At 47.9% G+C, this 25,337-nt stretch overlaps 1 protein-coding gene across 1 annotated transcript in view; it reads right to left on the bottom strand.

The window, feature by feature from the left end:
* The window catches only part of pitpnm3 (PITPNM family member 3), a 97,318-nt gene extending 77,232 nt beyond the window's left edge, over window positions 1-20,086 (bottom strand). The window contains 2 exon segments of the mRNA XM_079733433.1: window positions 9,603-9,698; window positions 19,973-20,086. Coding sequence (XP_079589559.1) covers window positions 9,603-9,698; window positions 19,973-19,997 — 121 coding nt within the window. The 5' untranslated portion in view covers window positions 19,998-20,086.
* Window positions 20,087-25,337: the final 5,251 nt, after the last annotated feature.

Here is a 25,337-nt window from a genome sequence, read left to right as displayed (position 1 = left end):
GTGTCCTTCAGCCTGTCAGCCGAGGAGGACTAAAACCGAAGTGAAGGGGACAGGAGAGGTGGAGGAGCACGGGTTTGAACGTTTAAACCTTAAGCAGAAACGCCACCAGTGACCTTTTCCATCCAATTTGTTCCCCGCGTCCCCAATTGTCCTCATGGTTTACCCTGGTACAGACAGCAATGCCAGCGGTTTTCATTTAGTTTTTGACTTTCATTCAACTCCCCCTGTGATGCATAAAAAGGGATCGCTTTCAGGATTAAAACGTGCAAAAAGGTTTCGACCGTCCTTCGGCGAGGCCGTAATCGACAGCATTAAACACAGGACCACGATGGCACTTGCTCAGTGCCAGAACTAAAGAAGCAGGGGGATGGAAGTGTTTGATGAAAATACAGTAGGACCTAATGTACACACTTATTGTATGTTGTATGTCGTGGCACTGAAAAACAGTACCAGGCATCGTTTAGCATCTTATCCTAGATGTCTTTGTTAGATACAAGGAATTGGTTAACCTAGTAATTGTTAGTGCTTGGCACTTGGTTCTATGAACATCCTTACTGTACTGACAGCGATATTCTCCTTCTTCCAACAAATGCACTTATCTAAGTCGCTTTGGATAAAAGCATCTGCAAGACGCCCTAAATGTGACTATAAATGTAAATGACTTTTACAGATTTGAACATTATTGGAAAATCCATGTGAATTACTGCTAACTACCAACTGATCCTTATCTCAGGAGGACCACTCCATACTAAACATAGCCCCTCTTAACAAGCCAGCCCTTCGGTCTCTCCTTCGACTCTGGCTAATTCAGAAATTTGAAGAGTTCTTATAAAATATGACCAAGCGATATTGATCCCCTTGCTAAGCAGTGTTTATGTTCTTACACAAACTTTCTCGATATCATTCTGATAAAAAACATCACGGTGGATACTTGGGGTAATGGTTCCTTTGATGTATTAACAAAACACCTGGATGTTTTCTATGCTTTAGAAACAGAATATACCAATTCAATCCCATTATATTCCCCATGTATTAAATATAATCAGTTCATAATTTCATTAGGCACAGGAAGGAGAAAAGACACAGTGGAAATCATTTCTACTCTTTCTAACTCTGCTAAAATACTTCTGCCAACGACGTTAGTGTGAGTGTGTGTGGATGATGGCTGGTTTAGGCAGCCTCACCTGGCCTGAGTCAGGCTGATTGGACTCAGGTGAAACGAGCCACGCACGCATGGCAACTTGGAGAACCAGCGCCATGAATCCTTATCTACAAACCTGAAGCAAGAGACTTTGTTACGGTATAATACATGAAGAACTGAAGAAAGCGGGTCCGTGGTGAGGACTTCTGCAACCTAATTGCTGTTGTTTTCAAAACACTTTGGCTTCGTTCGGCAACAATCCATCTCCGAAATGCGAGCATTAAGTCCTGCAAACAGCCAAAAACATTGCGCTCCCTCAAGTCCCTCACTGCGGTGTCGTTATTCATTCATGTCCTCGTGTAACAAAGAATGGATTCACACGCAGCCGATAATGCCAACCGCCCAGCCATAGAGGCCGTATGCTTTGGATTGATCTGCTGGAAAGGTGCCGTTGATCACAATAAAGGAAAGAAGGATTTAACACTCTTCCGGGTAAACTCGTATCCCATGCAGGGTCTAAAACATGATCTTGGGCGTGCCCCTGATAGGGTGAATGGTTGATAGGTGAATGGTTGGTAGGTGAGAGTTAAAAGGGTGATAGTTGAAAGGTTGAGAGGTATTCTGTGTGTGTGTGTGTGTGTGTGTGTGTGTGTGTGTGTGTGTTTGTGTGTGTGTGTGTGCGTGTGTGTGTGTGTGTGTGTGTGCCTGGATGGACTGAGCAGCCACCGGCCGACGGGTCCACTTCGCTCAGGAGCCGGGAAACCAGAGCTTGACTAACCAACGTGCACATATTGAACACGTGGGCGCAGAACTGAGAAGATAAATCTGTTCCGAGTGATCGTGTACAGCCAAGCAGCCAAGATGAGGTGTTCGATTCCCACTGGGGGAATGTTTCTGATGGATGCACTGTAAACGCTTCGTGCACCGCAGGGTAAATCATGTGTCGCTCTGCCTAGCCTCCCCCCCCCCACCTCTCTTACACAATTATTGTATGTTATACGTCCTTGCACTTAAAAAATAGTACTTTTCATCGTGTAGCATATTACCCTAGCTATCTTTGTTGTATACGGGGAATGGGTCAACCTAGCGCTTGTTAGTGCTCGGCACTTGGTTCTATGAACATCCTTACTGTACCGACAGCGATAGATTGTTATTTCTCTCTCTTTTGACAAAAGTACTTATTGTAAGTTGCTTTGGATAAAAGCGTCTGCTAAATGCCCTATATGTAAATGAGTAGAGCAGATCCACCTTTTGTATCTGATAAACGTAGAACCTTTTAAAATAAATAAGTTAAGGTAAAGGGGCCATATCTCCGGATCAGAGATGACTCTTCCTCATCATTCGTTCTGAATAGTACCTCTATGGTACTTCTGAATCTAATAGTACCTTCTCAGGGTGTGCATCTCAACGACCACTTCAATGCCAGGCGAAGCCGGCTGCTAAAGGCGGCTCCAAAACAAAAAACACTAAATCCTGCTCTGGTTCATGTTTTATTCGGGCTATAAAAACCTTTTACTGCCCACGCTTCAATATTAGTTTCATCCATCATGGGGCAGATGCAGAAATCAATGCAGGAACAAGGTGACATCATCAAGAGCTGCCCTCGCACTAAAGGAAATACATTTATTTCGATTTTTGGACCGAGAGTTCAAAAGGAAAACGAATACAAAGTAAAATGTCGTCAGGATGCTGGGAAGTGGAATTAAACGCCCTTAAAACGCGAATGCCCTCCCTCGCGGGGGGGGGGGGGGGGGGGGTGTGTGTCGGGGTAGGCTCCTGTGATGCCTGGCAGCCGTCTTAAAACCACGGCTTCGTCATCCACACTAGGCACCACCGGAGGAGCTGTCAGGACCTGTTTGTGTGTGTGTGTGAGTCTGTTTCTATATGTGTGTGTGCGTGTTGTGGATGTGTACGCGTATGTGTTTTTGTTGTGAATCTTAAAGAATCTTCAGAGTCATAGAGACAAAAAACAACGTGTGTGTGTGTGTGTGTGTGTGTGTGTGGATGCATTCGTGCGCGAGTGTGCGTGTGTGTGTGCTGTGAATGTTAAAGAATCTTCAGGGTCACAGAGACAAAACACAGCAGCATTGTTTCGTTAAGATATTCCGGTAATGAGACTGGGAATCAGCCGTTGTTCTTCAGACTACGATGTGACCTAACCTCGCAGAGTAATGAAGGGCAATTGGTGAGCTGATTGTTTTACATCGTCCCCCACCGGGCGTCACACACAGCTGACCTTTTCCTTTGAGCTGGGATGAGATAATCAGTTAGATTTCTGTTTGCATTACAAATCCCATCCGACTTCCAATCCCATATTATTACAAATCCAACACCATTACCTAAAACATCACTATATACGTCAAATCACGTGTCGCAACTCTTGCAATAAAGCATGCCAAGACAGGAAATGGAGATGTACTGTATATGATTATATATGCACCGTTATTATTATAGATGCATCGTGTTGCAGCCACACAAGCATATTGTATGCACATTGAATGTATACTGTGTATTGCTACTGTGGGAGGGGGACACAATATTTATATATACAGGTGACAGAAATTCCAAGATAATTCATAAAAGAATACAATACTTTGTGCATTATTGGTATTGTTTAGAGCGAATTGATCTAAAACTTATTTCACCATTTCCTTATTCTTCATAAAGCAAAGAATAAACCATTCAAAGCACTATATCCCGTCATGCACTGAAATAAAGCACCTAAATGCGCATTTGTTCATATGTATACAAAAACAATATGAACATAAAGACGTGGAAAAAGTGTCGGTGCAACACTCTGTGCTGTAATCAAACCCTGGTGTCTCTAAAGTCTATTGAGTTGAACCTGTGGCACGTAAACACACGCCCCCACTGTGCTTTAAATGCAAATGGCCAGGCTTAGAAAGCGCCATTCAACAACACATTGTGTTCAACGAAATGAGTCACACAGCCCTGCTCGACACAGTTCAGGCCAGTGAACCCCAGTGACTCAACCGAGAGGCACTGACCACACTCTAAACTCATTCTACACGTGTCCCCGATGAGTCAGGTGCTCTGTGCATTGACCCGGGAAAGCTAAGACACCATCACAACGACCGACCGATGCCAAATCAATATTGATTTGAAAAATGTGAAGCGCAATGCATCGATTGGATGATTTATGGTCGACCGAGCCCCTCGGGGTTCGTTCTGCGTCTGCTGTCTGCACGGCAGGCTGTCGCTGCGGAGCATGAGGGAACGTCAGCACAGGAGAACCTGAGGGAACGTCAGCACAGGAGGACCTGAGGGAACGTCAGCAGAGGAGAACCTGAGGGATCGCAGCAGAAGAGAACCTGACAGCGGCTGGGAGGCGTCCAGACTGCATCACACACACTTGGGCCGGCAGGCAGGGAGAGAGACAAAGACATGCTGAGAGGGAGATACATGAGAAACAGAGAGAGAGAGAGAGAGAGAGAGATCTGCATACACATGAGAGATGGAGAGAGAGAGAGAGAGAGAGATATCTACAGACACGAGAGACGGAGAGATACACAGAGAGGCATGAAATAAAGATGGTAATCTCAGGGGGCGAATGCAGTGTTTCCTGTTTTATTACAGAGATTTTCTTCCAATGAAACTCTGGTTGTGGCAAGGTGGTGGTTTCAGAAGACGATCATAAGGAATGTTTATATATAGCCTGTCTTTCCACGACCATGGGAAACATTCAGTCTACCCGTGCTGGCCAAGTGTGTGTGTTGGTTTATGGCCAAGCAGGTATATGAGGATGGGATCCAGTCGTTTGAGTTATCAGTCCTCTTCTGAAGTGGAGATCAGCCGCAGCCCGTCTGTTGGGGTTGGGATCCATCCCATGTAATGTTCAGCAACAGCATCAAGCCCCCCGACAAGATCGTTGGTCGGAGCAAATTGGAAGCGAAAGAAGGTTAAACAGCCGGTTCACCAAGACTGGAGCTTGTCTGTTCGAATCCAGCCTGTCTGTCATCGGACCAGCTCAAGGCCTCACCCTAAAGTCTGGTCTGGGAGATAGATGGAAGAGAGACATAGAGCTGACATACAGAAAGGAAGAGGGAAAGAGACACTACTTTGGCTTTGCAAATGTTTATCTTCCATGCCAATAAAGCTCTTCAGAGTTGAAGGAAAATTGAGAGAGAAGAGGGAGATTGAGAGTAAGAGCCAGAGGGAGAGAGAGAAGCGAGAGGTAGAGAGAGAAGGGTGAGATTGAGAGTAAGAGCCAGAGGGAGAGACGTACAGAGAGAGAGGTAGGGAGAGGGAGGTGGGGAACAAGAGAGAGAGAGAGGTAGAGAACGAGAGGGAGAGAGAGCGGTAGCAAGAGAGGTAATGAGAGAGAGGGGTAAAGAGAGAGAGGGAGCGGTACAGAGAGAGAGAGGTAGAGAGAGAGCAGTGGAGAGAGAGAGAGAGAGGGAGAGAGAGAGAGAGAGCAGTCGAGAGAGAGAGAGAGAGAGAGCAGTCGAGAGAGAGAGAGAGAGAGAGAGAGAGAGAGAGAGAGAGAGAGCAGTCGAGAGAGAGAGAGAGAGGGAGAGAGAGAGAGAGAGAGCAGTCGAGAGAGAGAGAGAGAGAGAGAGAGAGAGAGAGAGAGAGAGAGAGAGAGAGAGAGAGAGAGAGAGAGAGAGAGAGAGAGGTCCGAGTGCTGTGCGTAGCACCGGCCCCTGTAGATTCCCTGATGGCTCCTTCCCCGCTACGACAGAGTGGAGGAGTTCGCTTCACCAAGGCGCCTCAACACTTAAACATTTATCAAATGGGTGACTGCCAGCTTCTGTCGCCCGGCTTCCGGAGGCACGATAAATATTACATGGATGTATTAATAAAACACAGATTCCGTCTGACATGCGCAACTAAATCCGTTAACTAAACCGAACATTTTTCCTTGTGCTGCTTCAGCGCATGTGCTCAGGAGTGTGTGTGTGTGTGTGTGTGTGTGTGTGTGTGTCTGTGTCTTTTGAAAACACTATGGTTGTGTCAGATTCTTTAGAAAACACTGTGTTTGTGTGTGTGTGTGTGTGTATGTGTGCGTGTGTGCGTGTGTGCACGCGAGTGTGTGTCTTTAGCTCGCTTTAGAGTCTCAGACTCACAGGGGGGACGATGCAGAGGCCCCACAGAGAGAAGTCAAAACACGTTCAGAGACAAAACGCCAGAGGAGAACGAGGCTAAACGACTGAGAAAAAACATCTCTGGACCTCTAAGAGAGCCTCCGAGAAGTCACCCCTCAACTCTCGTTTCCTCACACACATTTAATCGTGGTTGTGGTCGGGCTGCCTGACTTATGATCATGGATGACACAACAGACACAACACATCTGTTTTTATTTCTTCCCGTTGATCTTCGTTCCTTTCCCTCACATCTGTTTTCCGTGTTTTGCTCAAAGGACCACGGGGGGGTGTGAGGGATCCAAACCCCAACCTCTCTGCTGTGTTCACTAATTGTCCAACTCCACTTTTTTGTTGTGCAAGTTCTCCCAGAGAGCGTTAAGCGTGTGTTGGATGAGCATGAGTCATTGTGCTTCATAACGGGCGTTGTAACTGAAGTGTACTCTACTTATGATGGGCTAGACTTGTTTCACTGTATGTCGTCACAAGCTGTGCGTTTGTGTGTACGTGTGTCCATGTTAAATGGTGAATGGACTGCATTTGTATGGAGCTTTCCTCAAAGTGGCCACTCAAAGCGCTTTACAACACTGCCTAACATTCACCCATTCATTCACACACCGACGGCGGTTTCAAACACGCAAGGCGACTGCCAGCTCGCCCGGATGAGTAAGGATGAGGTATTTTGCTCAGGGACACCTCGACACTCGGCTAAGAGGAGCCGGGGATCAAACTAGCAACCTTCCGGTTACCAGTCAACCCGCTCTACCTCCTGAACCACATGCCAACCCACCGTCCCCCCCACGGTGTAAATAAATGGAAGACTCACCAGTGAACTGACTAGCAATCCCATTGTTCTAAACATAACATCTGACCAAATGTACCAGACCAGCATCAGAACATGTCCAGCCAGGGATTGAAATGTGTTTTCACCACATTACGGGTCTGGGCTAGTCTGTCAGGTCTGACTCTAGACCCAGCACGGAGTTCTCGTGCCAGGAAACAGAGCAGCGTTTGTGGGGCGGGCTAGATGTAAACTGACATTCAGTGGCCTTGTTTGAGTTCGCCTTTTAAGGAAGAGTATTTCTGAGACAGGACGGTTATGTTTATGTTGCGCGTGACTCGCTTGCAGAAGACTCAAGTGAGGTAAACACATCCCTCTGTTTACACTTCGCCCTTCTCTTCCTCTTATGTTTCTTTCAGTAGAAATTCGGTATTCAGTGTTTTTTATGTAATAATATTACATCTATTATCTTTCCCAACTAGATTTGGTGCTTTTGAGGATGTTTTTGTTCTACATAGGGGTCTGGGAGGTTTGTGTGTGTGTGTGTGTGTGTGTGTGTGTGTGTGTGTGTGTGTGTGTGTGTGTGTGTGTGTGTGTGTGCGAGTGTATCTGCATTTGTGCATGCGCGCGTGTGTGTGTGTGTGTGTGTGTCTGCCTTTGTGCGTGCGTGCGTGCGTGGGCATGTGTGTGTGTGTGTGTCTGCATGTGTGCATGTGTGTGTCTGTGTGCATGCGTGTGCGCGCGTGTGCGCGTCTGCATGTTTGCACGCTTGTGCATGTGTGCGCGCGTGGTGTACCTGTGTGTGTGTCTGCACATGTGCACTCCAAAGCCCAAAGAAACACGGTGTTTCTGAATCGACCCTGCGCCACGATCTGCATCCTAAACGAGGCCGCGTGGCGGAGCGCCGCCGCGTGCTCTCTGGCCGAGGGGCCATGACTCAGCCGTCCGTACTGCCACCTGGGGGTCCGAGGTCCTACCGCGCGCACACCCCTCCGAGGCAGCAGGAGAGAACCGCCCCGCCGCACTCAGGTCTGTGTTTGAAGATGAACCAAAATGGAGGAGGCGCATTTGAATAACAACGTTGGGCCTGAAGGCTTGTTTGTTACGGGTATGGGTCCCCCGATTTGAATACAGAATAAAACAAGCACGATGTGGGCGAGAGGAGGGGAGGGAGCATCAGAACCGCATGCTGGCTCCAGTCCATTCTCACTTTGTACGATGGAGATTCTCCCACTGCTCGGCCATTACAGAAATGAAGGTCACTGTATTGATCATCTCCCAATCATCTCTTGCTCAGTCCATCTCTCTCTCTCCCTCTCTCTCATTGAACCTCTCACTGGGGATCTCTCTCTCTCTCTCTCTCTCTCTCTCTCTCTCTCTCTCTCTCTCTCTCTCACTCTCACTCTCTCTCTCACTGCATCCCTGTCTATCCTCTCTCAGCATAATTGCGATTAAGGAGCAGAAATAATGCTTGCTGGAGACAGCGAGTATGTGATGATGGAGCGATTAGAGAGGTCTATGTTTGTATCTTTACATGACACACACTACATGATACCCCCCACACACCCCCACACACCCCCAATGCCTTCCAGAGGGCTGTGGGTGGACATAATCGTGTGCATCTCAAGTGCTGTGCTGTTCCGCTTTTAGAGATGTCATCAGATAAATATTTCACTAGCGCGATGTAAACATGTTTGCGGGCCGTCCATCACAACTCCACACGACATGGCGGCGGAAACTCTCAACACAGCGGCGGCAGAACAAGTCCCCGGAACGCATACACGCGTGAAGAATCCGTTTGTAAAACAGCCACGTGGGCTGTTTGTCTCACTGAAGAACTGCCGCAATATCCCCCCTGGTTTCTTGCGTTTTGTGGTTTGATGTGTTTGTGATAAAGATAAAGAGAATTGCTACTCCAACCTTGAATTGGTTTAACTTTTATGCTTGGTAGAAATGTGTTCCTTGCAAACAGGCGTGTGTTTGCAAGGAACGCATTTCAGGCGTGTGTTTGCCCCCCCCCCCAGAAGTACCATTCACCAGTGCAATCATCCAACCAGGGTGAGGTTAGTGCTTCGAGTTCGATAAGTGTGCAAGTATGTCTCAATCAGTCTACGGCCGGAGCTTCCAAACAACTTGTGCTTCCTCAATGTGGAATTCTCCACCAGTTTCCCCTGTTGACATTTAATTTGTCGGGCACTTAATGTACGCACTTATTGTATGTTGTACGTCCTTGCACTTAAAAATAGTACTTAGCATCGTGTAGTATCTTATCCTAGCTGTCTTTGTTGTATACGGGGAATGGGTTAACCTAGTGATTGTTAGTGCTTGGCACCTGGTTCTATGAACATCCTTAATGTACCGACATCGATAAAATGTTTCTCTTTCTTCTGACAAATTAACTTATTGTCAGTCGCTTCGGATAAAAGCGTCCTAAAACTATGTCCTAAAAATAAATGTCAATGAACTAAGTGAATAAGTGAATGTTGAAGGCGACAAAATAAGCGGCATTTGCACAGCTTTCCACTTTCCAAGAGGCAGCATCACATTATACATTATACTTGGAAAAATCGCCACCAACCTTTTGCATCGAAGAACTCCTCGTCGGAGCTGTCGACGGACTCCTGCGCGATGTTCTGCAGGCACCAGTGGGCGGCGCTGTGCTTCCGGGCCGAGGCTGAGGGAGAACAGAGACCGTCAGCACTTCGTTAGTCGGAGACACTCAGGTGTAGACTGGGTAACCACCCCCCCCCCCCGCCCGTTCTACCGGCGTTTTGAATCCGCCCTGCAGAAGGGTCTGGAGAAGAGCGATACATTTCTTTCTGCTTCCAATACGTTTTTGCGGGAGCCAATCACCAAGCTGGCTTCCCCTCCTGGCGCGCTATTGGCTTGTTTAACACAATGACAACAGGGAAGCAACCACAAGCAGCCAATCGCGTACAGAGTCAGTTGAACTAGGCCCGTTGATCACGCCTCTTGTGCTGAAGAAAATGACAGCAGCCTCCCCAGACCAACGTGCAATCTACGATTGAGCTTGGTCCGGTAATAGCCAGGCTAACTCAGGTGAACGGCGTTGTGCGGCGGCCATGTTTTGGTTTCACTTTCACTTTTGTCGGATCAAAGAAGATGTGGGATAACAGGACAGTGAGGAGGAGGAACAAGCAGCATACCAATCAGCCATGGAGGCAAGGACCTCTGCACGTCTGTTAGACCTGACAACGTTGTTGTTCTTGTTGTTTGTGGTCTCATCATTGTTGTTGTTTTTGTTTGTGGTCTCATCGTTGTTTTTTTGTTTGTGGTCTTATTGTTGTTGTTATTTTTGTTTCAAGGTCTCATTGTTGTTGTTATTTTTTGTTTGTGGTCTTATTGTTGTTGTTATTTTTGTTTCAAGGTCTCATTGTTGTTGTTATTTTTGTTTGTGGTCTCGTTATAGATATTATTATTGTTTGTGGTCTCGTTGTTGTTATCTTGTTTTGTGTCTTTGCATTTCGGAAACATTCCTCTGAACAAATTACACTGATTAACACTAATGACTCTGAACTTAATACAGATACTATACCTGCTTGTAAAACATGCTCAGACATCAACGCTACAACCAGTACGTTCTCCTTCGTAATTCCCCTTCCGGGTCGGAACGTTTTGTTCATGTTTTGTCCCCCGTGCTAGAATCACTATTCTCAGGTTGCCAGATATGAAACAAATTGGCAGACACAGCGTGCTGTTGCCATGGAAGCAGGCAAACAACCTGGATGGACTGAATTTTAACCAGATTCTACCTGACCTCAAAAGCCTGGCCCTCTTCGGAAAATGCTTCATGACCCGAGCTCTGCTAAAACAAAAGCACTTGAGGGTCGGAGTTGCATCTTAATGACCGAGACAGCGACAGAAAGCCTGGATGGATTTCAAGACGTATGCCGAATGATTGGGTTTTAAATGTAACGTGTACATTAGCCGTCGACTTACATTAAGGACTCATCGTCGCGGCTCATTTTTAGAATATAACATTCGCACTATTCTCAAAGTATAATGTTGCGCTTGGCTCGTCTTGCGCTTCTGTCCGTCCGGTGTCCACAACCTGGCAACCCGCTGAGCTCTGGGTCTGGGGAGGAGGGGGCGGAGACCCTGGAATAGTGCCTGCACCCCCCCGGCTCCCTCAGACCTCCTTTGAAGCCTGTGGCCGGACCGCCAGCAGCGAGCGGAGCGTTGGAGGAACGCATGGAAGAACCACCAAACACGGACGGGAGAGACCTGGCGAGAGTCAGGGACCAGGAGACCGATGACCCCAGCCTTAAGAAGCGTGTCCGTGCGTCCGTGTGTTTGTCTGTGTGTCCGTGTGTCCGTGTGTCTGTGCCTCCGTGTGTCTGTGTGTCCGTCCGTGTAAGTGTGTCTGTGTGTCCGTGTGTCTGTTGATGTGTCTGTGTGTATCTGCGCGTGTGTCTGTGTGTCCGTGTGTCCGTCAACCTGCGTCTGTGCGTCCGTGTGTCTGTGTTCCGTGTGTCTGTGTGTGTCCGTGGGTCTCGATCTCTGTGTGTCTGTGTGTGTCTTTGTGGCTGGAAGCCGGAAACTTCAGAGGCAACAAAACACTTGAAGTAGATTCTTAAGACTTTCATTTATACCTTTGACTCTCTCTCTATGATCAGCGTCAAAGGGTACCCTCCCCTCACGAAGCGTATTGTTCCTATGACAGACGGTGCCAACAGACTGACGCCTCGCCATTCATCGTCATTCAGACTGAATGCATCCATAGCTTAGTCACAGAGATGGCTCTCATGGCTAGGCTACATAATATATGTGTATTGAATTAGTGATGGTTTTCTCCCTTTGAGGCAATAAGAAATATCACACACACACGTTACACACACACATACATACACACACACACACACACACACGTTACATACACACACACACGCACACATACACATGGGGGACATTTCAGACTCAGAAGCATTTAATAACGATGCAAAAGGCAGGCAGAGTGAGATACATACACATAAATGCTGTTTGTGCTTCTTGGCAGAAAGCTACGCCTTGGGCCAAAAGCGTATGATCTCATATTTCACGGGCTCAGTCGCATTGAATCCCGGATGCATTATCTTCTGAGGGATTTCCATAAAAGCGGGTTGGGGTTTTCTTGAACTGTTGGCCAGCTTCGGCTCCAATAGGCTCTCATTCCCTTGAATATTAAAGTTTGTATGCAGAGCATATTTCCTTAAAAAGGCCATAAAGTGGACAACACGAATTTGAGTGAAAGTATGATAATTTCCCAACTATGCTCTAGTGAGACCACAGAAATTGAATTATGCACGTTAAGTACACATCCGCAATGTAATGAGCAAGCAGCATTGTCGAATCATCTTGTTAGTTTCACTTAATATCAACCCCCAAAACATGATTACAGCTAGCCCAGTCGGTCCAGACACAGGGTTTGGGTACGGAATGACCTTTTTAAATGGCTTGTATTATGCCGTCTGGGTGCTTTCGTCCTTCCTGCTATTTTCACACAAAAAGCAGATCGATTTCTAGCCCTAAAAAGCCCCAACCGGGTTCTGCTTCGGCGGACTATACTGCCTCACCGTTCTCGTTCTGCCTTACCTCGCCCTCCTGCATGAGGTAAGGCAGTAACAACCTTTTGGGACACACGGACATCCTCATTATTAAATTGATTAAATGCTAAAGCTGACCTTTTAAAAAAAAGGTCTCTGTGTTTTAAATCATGCAGTAACGGGACAGGTTACCGACGTAAGATATGGGGGGGGGGGGGTGACTTCTCAATCAAGCCATTTTAACCGCTTCACTCCCCCCGTTTTGCAGGTAGTCGCACGTTAAAATTAGCACGCTATAAATCTCTCCATCGACGGGAGACACACACCGCTCCTCCCCCCCACCCCCACCGAAAAAACAAAAGGGCACCCAGAAGGCCGCCACAGCTCTCTGCAGGCTGCAGGGAGACAAGCAGGAGTATATTGAGTCGGTGTCTGCCATGGATCACAATAAACTGGTGGACTCAGTGCCCTGCCCCGCTGCCATGTATCATATAAAGAGGAGAGCCTGTAATGCTTTTCCCGAGCGTGAACGGAGCGGATATGAGAAGATCTTTCCGTCTCTCACGGCAACACATAGGCCCAATGCACACACAGCGCACAACAATGCCCTGGCATGCTGCACTGTGTCTGTGTGTCAGTGTGTATGTGCGTGCGTGTGTGTGCGTGTGTGTGTGTGTGTGTGTGTGTGTGTGTGTGTGTGTGTGTGTGTGTGTGTGTGTGTGTGTGTGTGTGTGTGTGTGTGTGTGTGTGTGTGTGTGTGTGGGGGGGGGGGGGGGGGGGGGGGGGGGGGGGGGGGAATGGGTGCAGGAGCCGTGAATTGGAAATAGCTTTTAAAAAAGCCCCTCCACAGATTTAATTAAAGCCCGTTCTGGCACACAATTAAAATCCATTACCTCGTCCAATGAGAAAAAGATTAATCTTGGTCCGGGAAGCTAAATCACTCGCTCGTCACCCCTTGACGTGAAAGGTCCTCGCCCTTCTTTTTCTTCACCTCCCCCCTCGGCTACTCCTCCCTTGCCGGGGTCAGCCCACCTCCATCTCCACGGAGCTCCGCAGATCCATCAGGGGGAGTCTCTGACTCTGAGCGAAGTGCCCTGGCCTAGTTTCACAGACATCGTGACGACTGCGAGTGTGCCGGCGGGGCGTGGCCGGCGGTGTACAGCTCGGGGGGGGGGGGGGGACGGAGGGCGATGAGGCTGAGAGTACGGCGCCCTGATGAAAGGGCGATGCACCGCCGGCAGGCCTGGTGGAAGGTACGCCGGTAATCAGAGCTGCTATGTTATGACCGCCGTCTACCCATCCATTTTCTCTCTGGCTGTTATTTTTGGTCTGGGTCGTGTGCAGGGGGGGTGTTGGCCGTACAGCTGCTGGTGACGATGGGGGGACAGAAGCCGGTTCCAGGCAGCCTGGTACGAATGGAAGGGGCACAACCCGAACATGGGGGCATGGTGGGGCCGTGGCAAGTGAGGGGTCACACACACACACACACACACACATACACACTCAAGTTAGTCACACGTACACATGTAACAGTCACGTGTCCCAGACACACACATACACACCACACACACACACACACACACACACACACACACGTCACTCACACATACACACAGACACACACACGTCATGCACACACACACATACATCACACAAACACACACACACACACACTTCTCACTCACACACTCCTAGGGATACAGGGTCTCCGGTGAGTTGTGTGTAACAAGATGGTCAGACGGACGGTGTGGCAGCGTGGAGAAAGCAGCACAACCCCAACGACAGCTGGGCCAGCAGCACGGCCCTGTCTCTGGGGGGGGGTTAGGGGAACCTTTTTCTGCCTCTTTTCCAGACATAAAACTATGAAACGGTGGATTGAGAGGAGCGGTCCACCCACCACTTGTGATTCTGTAAAACGTACCGCATCACTTCAGCATAGTAATTACCGTAAGGCTAGGGTTTCCATTAGTCATTGTTACGCGGAGTACTTCAGAAATCCCATCCTCCCCAATATTAGGGTCCACTGTTGCACAACTGTGTTCTAAATATGAGTTCACCTAGACTCTGCAAAGCCCCCCCCATCCCTCTTACGCGGTTATTGTGTGTTGTACGTCCTACCACTTAGTGTACACACTTATTGTCTGTTGTACGTCCTGGCACTTAAAAATAGTGCTCAGCATCATTACAGTACAGACAGAGACATACTGTTCTCTCTCCGTCTTCTGACAAATGTACTTGTCAGCATTACAGAATTGTAAGTCGCTTTGGATAAAAGCGTCTGCCAAACGCCCTAAATGCAAATGTAAACAAGTCCGCTGTGAGCCGTTGCGCCACTAAGGAGAGCCACCCTCCCTGTGTCCGTCGGAGTGCCACATGGCACCGCCCCCTATGGTGAGCGATGGTGGATGGAGTGCATTAGTATGGCACTGTTCTGACCTATGGCCGCTCAGAGCGCTTCACACGTCACGCCTCACCCCGTCCATACCCCGACAGCTCTGTCCGCCGTACCCCAGCTGGCCCTTCGGGACAGCTGGGGTACGGCGTCTCGCTCAGGGAGACCTCCACTCTTGGCTTGTGGGTAGCCGGGGATCGAACCAGGAACCTGCCGCCCGCTGCAAAACGATAATGTCGCCCCCCCCTCCCGTCCCCTCGTACCCTGTAGCAGATAGGGTTCCTGGGGTGCCAGGTAAGAGAGACACCCCAGACACACCCCTCCCCCCCCTAGCCCTAGCCTCACTCCTGATCCGCTGAGCGGCCGCGGCGTTGGGGGCAGCTGCCTGCGCGCTGAGACACAGACCTCGTGTGCCTCCCCATGACAAACGGCCATTACTTTTAAATTAACACTGCTTTGTATGCTCAAATACAGTGACAAGAGGTCAGGGGGGCAGAATGCATTAGCGCACGCCGCTGTTTAATTCAGTGAGACACGGCGACGTCTGCCGGTGGGGGTCGGCCTTCCGCTGAGGGCCATGTGGTGAAGCACACGACGCCAGGCTGTTTGTACGGCGGCCGCGACGCGTACAACAGGCGGCGGAGGGTACACAACGCTCCGCAGGTGCAACGAACCACCACGGCACGATTTTTTGTTTTTATCCAAAGCGACTAACAAGAAGCACATTTGTCAGAAGAAAGAGGAACAACAATATATCGCTGTCACGCACAGTGGTGATGTTCATAGAAACAAGGGCCAAGCACTAACTATCGCTAGGTTAACCCATTCCCCGTAAGCAACAAAGATTGCTAGGATAAGATGCTACACAATGCTCTGTACTATTTTTAAGTGCCAGGACATACAAGAAGTCCGTATGAGGGGGGAGGGAGGGTGGGGGAGTCTAGGTGAACTCTGAACAAGGGTTAGAATATAGTGATTCTTGTTTCCATGAGTTTATACACTAATTGAAACTAATTTATGAATACTGTATTCCATTTCGGCCAAGCCCTTTCGGCTAGAGACGACTTAATTCTACACTCTTAACTGTATTATTACAGTTCACACACATTATAAACTGATTCTGTGGGTGTGAACAGCTCATTTTAGAGAGAGAGAGAGAGAGAGAGAGAGAGAGAGAGAGAGAGAGAGAGAGAGAGAGAGAGAGAGAGAGAGAGAGAGAGAGAGAGAGAGAGAGAGAATGATTTGTTATGTGGAGGGCTGTAAGTGTTGTTGCCAAATCCCAACAAAGCAGGAGGGAACACTGGATTTGCTTTGGACAACAAAAGTAAAACCTGTTCCAGTTCTTTAAAGAGTCTTTCGAGGAGAAACACATTCTAGATAAATGGCTAGATAGATGGCCGGGCACTAGGCTAGCCTAGTGCCCGGTGGACCCGTTCATTCCAAAGCCTTTGAAGGACCACAGAGGTCCTGGAAGGGAAAGTGAGGAACGTGTCAATGAGCAGCAGGTGTATTGGTTTAGCACCTTGCCCGCCTACGGCAAACAATGGGGTTTCAACCCACAGCCTGTGGGCTGTCAGTCAGATGGAACTGTGTAGGTTTTCTAAAGTTGTGCTTTTTTCCTTAAATGGCTGAAATATTTGCATTATCGGGTTGGTATATAATCGCGCACTATCACGTGATGTCACTATCCCAGAGATTCTTGACTTTTGTAAAGGATAATGTGTTTCAATATTAGGGTAATGAAGACTATGAGCAGGTATATAGACATCATTTGATAAGCAATCTACAGTTTTATAACCGCACCAATGCCACTTTTACCACTGATCATTTTGTCTTAAAGTTTAATCTTAGGCCAGTCGTTTGAGGTCAAACGACTCCTCGTAAAAACGTGCAACCCGTTGGCCCCTTTAGAGCCTAGGATGAACGAGAATGAACGGGTCCTAGCAGACTGCTACTGCCTTGCATAACGGAGGGGAGGGATAGGGCAGTGTAGCAGGAGAGACCACTGGAGCAGAACCATGCTGTTGGGCTCTTCTCGTCCTCCTCTCCTCTCTTTTGAATTGAATTGAAAAGTCTTTAATGTCCCCAAGGGGCAATTTGGTTTACAACACGTAGCCAACACATACAAAAAGTAATGAATAGATATGAACATAAATACACATGTAGAACCACCATGCTGCAGTGTACTTAAAAAAATAAGTGCTGTAACATGGGCAGGGATAGCAGATGACCTTAGCTTGTTGAGAAGCCCAATAGCTGATGGTACAAATGACCTCAGGTATCTGTTAGACCTGGCACATTTTCGGGAGGTATGCCTCCTCCCTGATGGTAGGACTCTTGACAATGATCTTTATCCAATTTTTGGTCCACTGCAGATAAACCAAATAGCACCACTAGCCTATTTCAGTGTCAGAACAACAGTATCGTTATCAGCCCAGGATCCCCGACATAATTCGCCACGGGGGAGTGAGAGAGTGAGCGTTACAGACAGAGAAAAAAGACACAGATAGCATAAAAAAAATCAACCGGCCAGCTTCCCCGTTATTATCATTCGGAAAAAGCTAAGATCCACATACCAATTACGAGAAATTGAAAACAGAACTAGTAAGGGGGCGTGGCGCTGGCACAACAACGCAAGCACAGAGCAGGAAAGGACAGCCCTGGCATCACGGTGAGGCCGTGCCATCGGGTGCGTTGCAATAAACAGAAAGTAATAAAAAAGATTAGCTCCCGGACTGGACCGAGGCGACCCCCGATGTACCTCCCCCCCCCCCCGTCACAGGTCTCCGAGTCTGGGGGGAAATAACCACCGCGACCCACACTCTGAGTCGTATTAGCCAGGAGGGCTTTCTACAGCGAGGTGCGTTGCGTCATGACTCTGATTGTGATTAGCTGGGAGGAATTTGATTCATGGCTGAATCGACAAAATTAGTTTTTTAAGTACAGATACAGCCGAGGTGTTTTCACGCGGTTCACCTTTTCCTGATTCGCTGAGATAAAAGGGGCCCCGTGGAGGGTAATGTGGATAAGAAAAACACCAGCGACTCCCTATAGAGAACTAAGACGGATGGAGGTCTTGTGGCCGTAGAAGAGGAAGATGTATGGATGTACACTCGACCGATCCTTTATAGGCTTTCTGTAAGGCTGGCAGTTGACCTGCAGGAGCAAGGTTCGCTTTGACGCCTGTCAGGGCTCGAGACTACAAGCACACACTGACAGAGTTTTGGACCCCAACCTTATCTTGTAGATTGTATGTTTATTCATGATTGGTGTTTATATCTTATCTTTATTGTGCAAATTAGCATTGCTGGAAACTGCCATAATTTTGAACCTGAGGTGTACATTAACCTCTGTTACATACTACTGTTAACAATAACCAAATACCAACACGACAGGACAACCAATAGCCTATTTCTTCATTCAGAAATAAAACCAACCAAATTGTCTCGATGCTGTCAATGTTTGTAATGCGATAAAATCTGATGCTCACATAATGTCATGAATATAGTTGTGGTTAAATATACTTCGCCAGTCCACAAGAAGTTAGGAGTTCCCATATAGCCTCCCTCGAATAGATTCAAACGACTCCTGCAACGCATTAAAACACCACAGCCGAGCGATCCGATGGCAGTTCAGAAGAGGAATTGCACGCTTCTATTCCCCAGAGACCATGACTGAGTTGGCGTCTCTCCAGAGTCTGCACGTCCACTGAAGACTGGTTTGTGAGTGACGGCAATGGACATAAATCTAATTCAGGGTGTCTTCCATTTCCATTGGGTTTTAACAAGCAACTCTTAATAGGCAAGTGAGGAATGGGTGGATGAAAAGGTGGGTGGATGGATGGATGGGTGAATGGATAGATTGAAAGGTAGTTGGGAGGGGGATGGATAGGTGGGTGGATGGATGGATGAATGAATGAATAGATAGATGTAAAGGTAGTTGGGTGATGGATGGGTTTAGCATGCCTGGCTAAGAGGGTCTGGGTACAAACATCCCCGTGCCTGAGCCAATCAAAACGAAGATTCGGTGTTAAAGGAGAAAACGTTGTATTCACTGCGAGCATGCCTGCTCTTTGCGTGGCTGTATCCTTGTTTCTAGGACAACTTCAGTGCCACACTTTCTCCTTTTAGGACCGAACGAGAACGAGACAAGCCCGGACCAGACTAATAAGAGCTCCCGCGGTTCTCCTGTTAGCTCATTACCAGCCATTTCGGATTTGTTTCACTGAACTGAAAGTGTAATAAAACCACAGCCAAATGTACGGACCGACTTCTTTTAAAACCGTGTGACTCAGATACAATTCCACAATACACGATGAGGTAGGTCAGCTGCCTAACAAAAAGTTTAATTATTCCAAATACACAAAGACCTCACAAGCAATGAATCATACACATATATTGGTACGGTTTCAAACAGCATAACTAAATAACCACTACAACCAGGTTGCTGTGCAGCTACTGTAGTACCTGATAACATGTAGCCTAATTCCCAGGTAAACAAATTAGCATGACAGAAGAACTGCCTTACAAACCACACTAAACACCATTCTGGCTGTGCTATTTTGGGATGTCTGGGACTAGTAGAGGGTTAACATCGTCGTAGTTTTCTAACGCCGACGTCCCAAAATAGAACAGCCTGGAAACAGAAGAATACCACAGACCACTGATTTAACATTTAACGCACCTTTTCTCCTGTTCGTTCTTAACATCACGCAAAGTCGCCCTCGCGTGACCGCACGTGAGCGGGAGAACGCGGGAGTTTGTTCACTAATCACGACCCGTTCCGTGGACCGCACGCGGCGTCGCGGCGTCTCATGCGCACGTTATTCCCATCACGCATTCCTACAGATCACCTCCACGAGCCGCTCCGCGCGGGAACGTCCACACCACGAGCCACGGTTGACTCATCACCCCCCGTAACGGAAAACCCAAAACCCAAAACCCAAAACCCGAAAACCGAGCGGCACACCGAGAATATATTACGAATTCGTGCCAAATTCGTACGACGGCTTACCTTTGCCCCGCGGTTCCTTTGACATGGCGCCTTTCTCTCCGTCGCCCAACCGACCGAAAATGCAGTTAGGAGAACCGGTATGCTAATGTTGTGGGATAGTTTTGGCGGGTCTGCGCTGGCTTCTTCCTCCACCTCCTCCTCCTCCTCCTCCTCGGTCGTCCTCGTGCCTGCACCGTGGCGCGTGCCAGGCGAAGGTAGAACGGGCACAGAGCTACACGCGCGGCGTCGGGCGCTGCTGCTGCTGCTGCGAGGCGCGCACACACCTGTGCTTCGCGAGAAAACCCGGACTTCTCCGCCGCTTGCTCCACATACTTCAAGTAAGTGTGTGTGTGTGTGTGTGTGCGTGTGTGTGTGTGTGTGCGTGTGCGCGCGCGTGCGTGTGTGTGTGTGTGTGTTCCCAGTTCTTCCCAGTATTCCCAATCTTCAGCCTCCAGTGGGGCGCTCGTTATCAAACAGACTCGAGTCTGAAAGTGAAGATGCAGCACGAGAGTTTACTGTGATGTCATCCTGAAGCCGTTATTACCCTGATGAAATATTCATTATTATATCTGATTATATCTATTATATCTTCAAAAGAACGGCCAGAATCTCACCCAGCATTGTGTTGGCAGAAACGGCGCGGTCCAGTCCAGTGCAGTGCAGTCCAGTCCAGTCCAGTACAGTCCAGTCCAGTCCAGTACAGTACATTACATACAGCGGTGATGGTAAAGTAATGGTTCGCCGATGCTCTATACGCGTCCCGTTGTCGACAAACGGCGGAGGCGGCTGGCCCACCTCAGAGCCGAACCAACAGCACCGCAGGGCCAACCGATGCATTCTGAACGCAGCCAAAATGGCCGCGGGTCAACCCACCACCGGTGGAACTGTTTTGGAACGCTAAAACTCTGAAACTGAAACTCCACTAGGAAAATAAGCATTTTTTGATTTACTTGTTCGAAAGGTCGATTACCAAACACGTTTAGATTTTACATGTAGGGCGTTAAGCAGATGCTTTTATCCAAAGCGACTTACAACCAGTACATTTGTCAGAAGAAAGAGAAACAACAATATATCTCTGTCGGTACAGTAAGGTTCATAGAACCAAGTGCCAAGCACTAGCCATCGCTGGGTTAACCCATGCCCCGTATACAACAAAGATAGCTAGGATATGATGCTACACAATGCTAATTGCTATTTTTAAGTGCCAGGGCGTACAACGTACAATACGTGCGTACATCAAAGGCCAGGAAGTACAACATACAATAAGTGCCTAAGAGGAGTCTGTGGGGGTAAGGGGGGAGGCTTTGCAGAGTCTAGGTCGACTCTGAACAAGTGAGTCTTGTTCAGAGTCGACCTAGACTCTAGTTTAGCCCTGGAACACTGAGGTTTTAATTCTGACCCGTGGATAGAGGGAGGAGAGGGCTTCAGGCCTGGGGAGACAGCGAGACGGATCAGGCTGATTGCAGCCCTTTGGCTTCCCTCATGGTTGCTGCTAGCTAAACAAAGGGCTAATTGAATTAAAGTGAACTCCATTCAGCGGAAGCAATCTCCTCCATGTCACGGAGCATATCCATCAAGACGCATTTCACGTCCAATGTATTCTTTTTTTTAAAAGAGGGCATCACTTATTTATCACTAACAATGTGCTTTCCTCTTCAACCAAAACAATGCAGACCAGGCGTCCCCTAGAAGGATTTATCAAAGGTAAGGCAAACACGATGGAGCCAACAGCTACGTTTTGTCTTCATGTTTTTGAACGTTGACAGTCCAACCTCGACCACCAACCGTGTTGGGACGACACAGAAAAGAGAAGGAGGTTTCGCATGATCCCTTCATTAATAGTTTCACACAACTCCTTGAAATTACTGTCATCCTTTTTTTTACAGAATGTTTTTACAGAATGTGTTACTCCTGGAGCAGTTTCTGAAGTTAATCTCTGAGGCTCTGTGTCTGAACACAACTCAGTCATACCACACGGTCCGAACGTACAACGTAATAAACAGAACTTGCGCCATGCTTGACGTGATTTGATTTAGTTATTTATGGTTTATGATTAGATTAAAAAATGACACATATTTGAGCCTCCCTGACTGGAAGTCCTTTCATTAAATCTGTTTTTTAACATGTCATAATGTCCACATTAATTGTAACCTTCCGTCTGCCAGATGCCAAATCATCAATCAACAAGGATTGCATTACTACTTATAAATCATACCTATAATTTATAATTATTTTAGGCATCTCAGCACCTGGTGATTAACATGTATAGAGGCTGGAAGCTGACAATGCAATATGCTGATGAAACGCAGTCTGTCTCTCTCTCTGCTGTTGGTTAATGTATTGTGGTGGTTGTGGGTTCTCTCTCTCTTTCTCACTCACTCCCCCCCACTCTCTCTCTCTCTCTCACACAATAAATCCTGCTTCAGTCAGCATATCTTCATAATAAACTTTCAGTGAATAAGGTCACGCCCCCTTCGCTGACACTTAACATAATCCTCATCCTTGCATTTGCCCTCACCTTAAAACCAGAATCTTATAGCTCTCCTAACAGATGTCACTGTATTTAACTACTTCTCTCATGGGCCATTGGCTTCAAGTTTGCCTCTAACAAAAAAAAATAAAACAGCAAGTTCAATAAACCAAAACATTTTGGTTCAGAGAGGAATTCGACAGCAGGATGTATTATTTATTTTTACAAATCACACATGTTGAAAAGCCCTCCGCTGCTGTTTTCATAACACTGAAATAAACAGGAAACAACAGTAACTTGGTGATTAGTCTCACAAATCAGGGTTTCACTTTCGCTTCATATTTCTGTCAATCAATCATGTCGCTGGAGGCGGAGGTCTGTAAGCGTGTGATTGACGAGGAGCAGTAAACTGTCTTTAAAGGTTATCAGTTCAACACCATGAGGATGATGGCCGCTGTCAAAATTTATTTCGTAGAATATCTCCGTAAACAAAACAGGAATTAAGGCGTGACTCCGCCCCCATGCAGCATGTGGTTTCCTGCCTCCCCCCCCACACACACACACACACACCCTCCAGAGTTTCTGCGAGAACTAAGACTGCTGCCCAGGTTCCTGCCAAAATGACCTACTGTTGCGTTCTCATTAACACCGTTCCTCTCTACGGCGCTCGCATAAAGCTCCATTACCGCAAATGGCAGCCATTAGCAAAAGCGTCTTCTGAACCCATCAGCACCTCGACACTGAAGAGGGCGCTTAAGGCAACGCTTTAATGTCCACGGCCAGACCACCCTCACTAATTGTGAAGTTAGCAGTGATAATGTGTCGGCTGTGTGGCAGTAAGGCCGGGCCGGAGACCACTGAAATCACAGGTAAAACCACTCATTGGTTGAAATGGCCAAGTCCTCATGATGTCAATAGGGGAGCCGAATTTAAAGATATTGGGTTAATTAGGTTAATTAGGCGTCCGTGGGGGGGGTCACAGGGGGAAAGTAAAAGGAAACTAAATAAGTAAAAAGTAAATCAAACACACAAACTAAGTCTGACAAGCAATTAAGAAACATCTCTCCTCTATTTTTTTTAATTCAGCAGTCATGGTTTATACACAGGAAATGCGGTTTAAAATGACAAATGGAATACGGAAAAAACAACAATATCTTTGAGGCACTTTGACATTTAATAACAGTCCAGTAATGAACTGTTCCATAATGAACAAAAAACATCTGTCGGGGTTGGGAAAGCAAAACACAGCTGTCGTCGCGTCAACCCCAAAACTCTTGACCCGCTGAAGGCGAGCACCCCAGTGGGAAATCATTTCCTGGGCGATCGCCACTCCGAGAGAATAGAAACACAATCTGCTGGAGACTCGCGAGCCAGCACGTCTTCAGACGCCCACGCAGAAGACAGAAGAGAGGGGAAGAACCCCAGCCCGGGAGGGTATTTACGAATCCTACTATGGCCACGGCAAGTCCCGCCCTACTCTGTCTGTGATAGGCCGTGTTGCATGCAACTCAACTGGACGATTTAGAACTCTACGGTACCCTCGCTGTGAGCATTCGAGAGCGTCACAAGGGTTCTAACCCTGCCCTAACCCTCAACCTAACCCCAACCCTAACGCTTACCCCTAACCCTAACCCCAACCCTAACAGCTAATATCAAGCCAGTAAAAGTGCGGTAGTCGAATCAAAGATAGGGCGGGGTGACGTGTGTCACGGACCAATCAGAATTAGAGGCGGGCGTCTTTTCTGGGAATTGGCGTGGCCATAGTAGGATTCGTAAATTTGCAGCCTGGGAAGGTCGGGGGTGCAGCCGAGCCAGAGTGATCTGGTTCCTGCGTCGCTGCCTGTCCCCCCCGTCCCCAGACCCCTCCCCAAAGGCCCGCGGAACATCTGGACGCGTCCGAAGGGTTCCTTCAGACTGCCTTTCATGTTCCTCTCTGTGGTGTGAGATGTCCGTGACCCTTCCTTCCTCCTCTGGGGAGAAACGTATTACCCCCCCCCCCCCCCTGCAAACAGCAAACAGCTTACCAACACCAATGTTACCCAGACCGCAATAAGGATTATGGAAATGTTTATCCACACAGACCATGATGAATCTGAAACACAGCACAAACATTTTGATGCTTTACAGCCGTTACCAGACTTCAATAAAATTAAAAAATATATATTTTATTCAGGCATCCCTGTTAGATTAGAGAAAAATAAGCCTCAAAACAAACATTTGAGGAAAGGTTTTAAGCCAGGGCATCTGGCTGTGTTTTGGTATTGCGTGATGACAGTACAAGGTGTGGGTAATACCGCTCAGAGATTCAAACCAATAGGTCGGTCATCTTCTAATCCTCTCTAATGCCGCTCTCTCGGGGCTTATATAAACCAACTTTCCCCTGCGGGATTCAGCCACAGATAACCTCCTCATCGCCGCCCACTCTCTCTCAATCTCCTCGCTGAACGCCGGTCGATCCGTTTCAAAGCACCAACTCGTTCCCTGCTTCATCATACGAAAGCCACGCTTTTATTTTCCACTGCAAAAACACATTTCAATAATGTCATAAATAATACACAAAAATACATGTCATACTTTGATGTACATTCTAGAAGGAGAAGCAGAGAGCCTGAGTCCATAACCTGAGTACCAAGTCCAAAATAAAAACATTATTCAACAAGTCGACGACAAGCGCTGCGCTCCAGGACATCTGTGGGGTCCCCGGTGGAGTCGTCTCCATGGCAACCGCCTCGCCCCGACGCCTGGCCCAGGGACGGAGGATGAGGAGGTGGAGGAGGAGGAGACCAGGAGGAGGAGGAGGAGGAGACCAGGAGGAGGAGGAGGAGACAAGGAGGAGGAGGAGGAGCCCAGGAGGAGGAGACCAGGAGGAGGAGGAGGAGGAGACCAGTAGGAGGAGGAGGAGGAGGAGGAGGAGAG

The sequence above is a fragment of the Pollachius pollachius genome (assembly GCF_949987615.1).
Source record: "Pollachius pollachius genome assembly, chromosome: 3".
Classification (NCBI taxonomy): Eukaryota; Metazoa; Chordata; class Actinopteri; order Gadiformes; family Gadidae; genus Pollachius; species Pollachius pollachius.
Note: the sequence above shows the minus strand (reverse complement) of the source record. Positions and strands in the feature narration are given on the sequence as shown.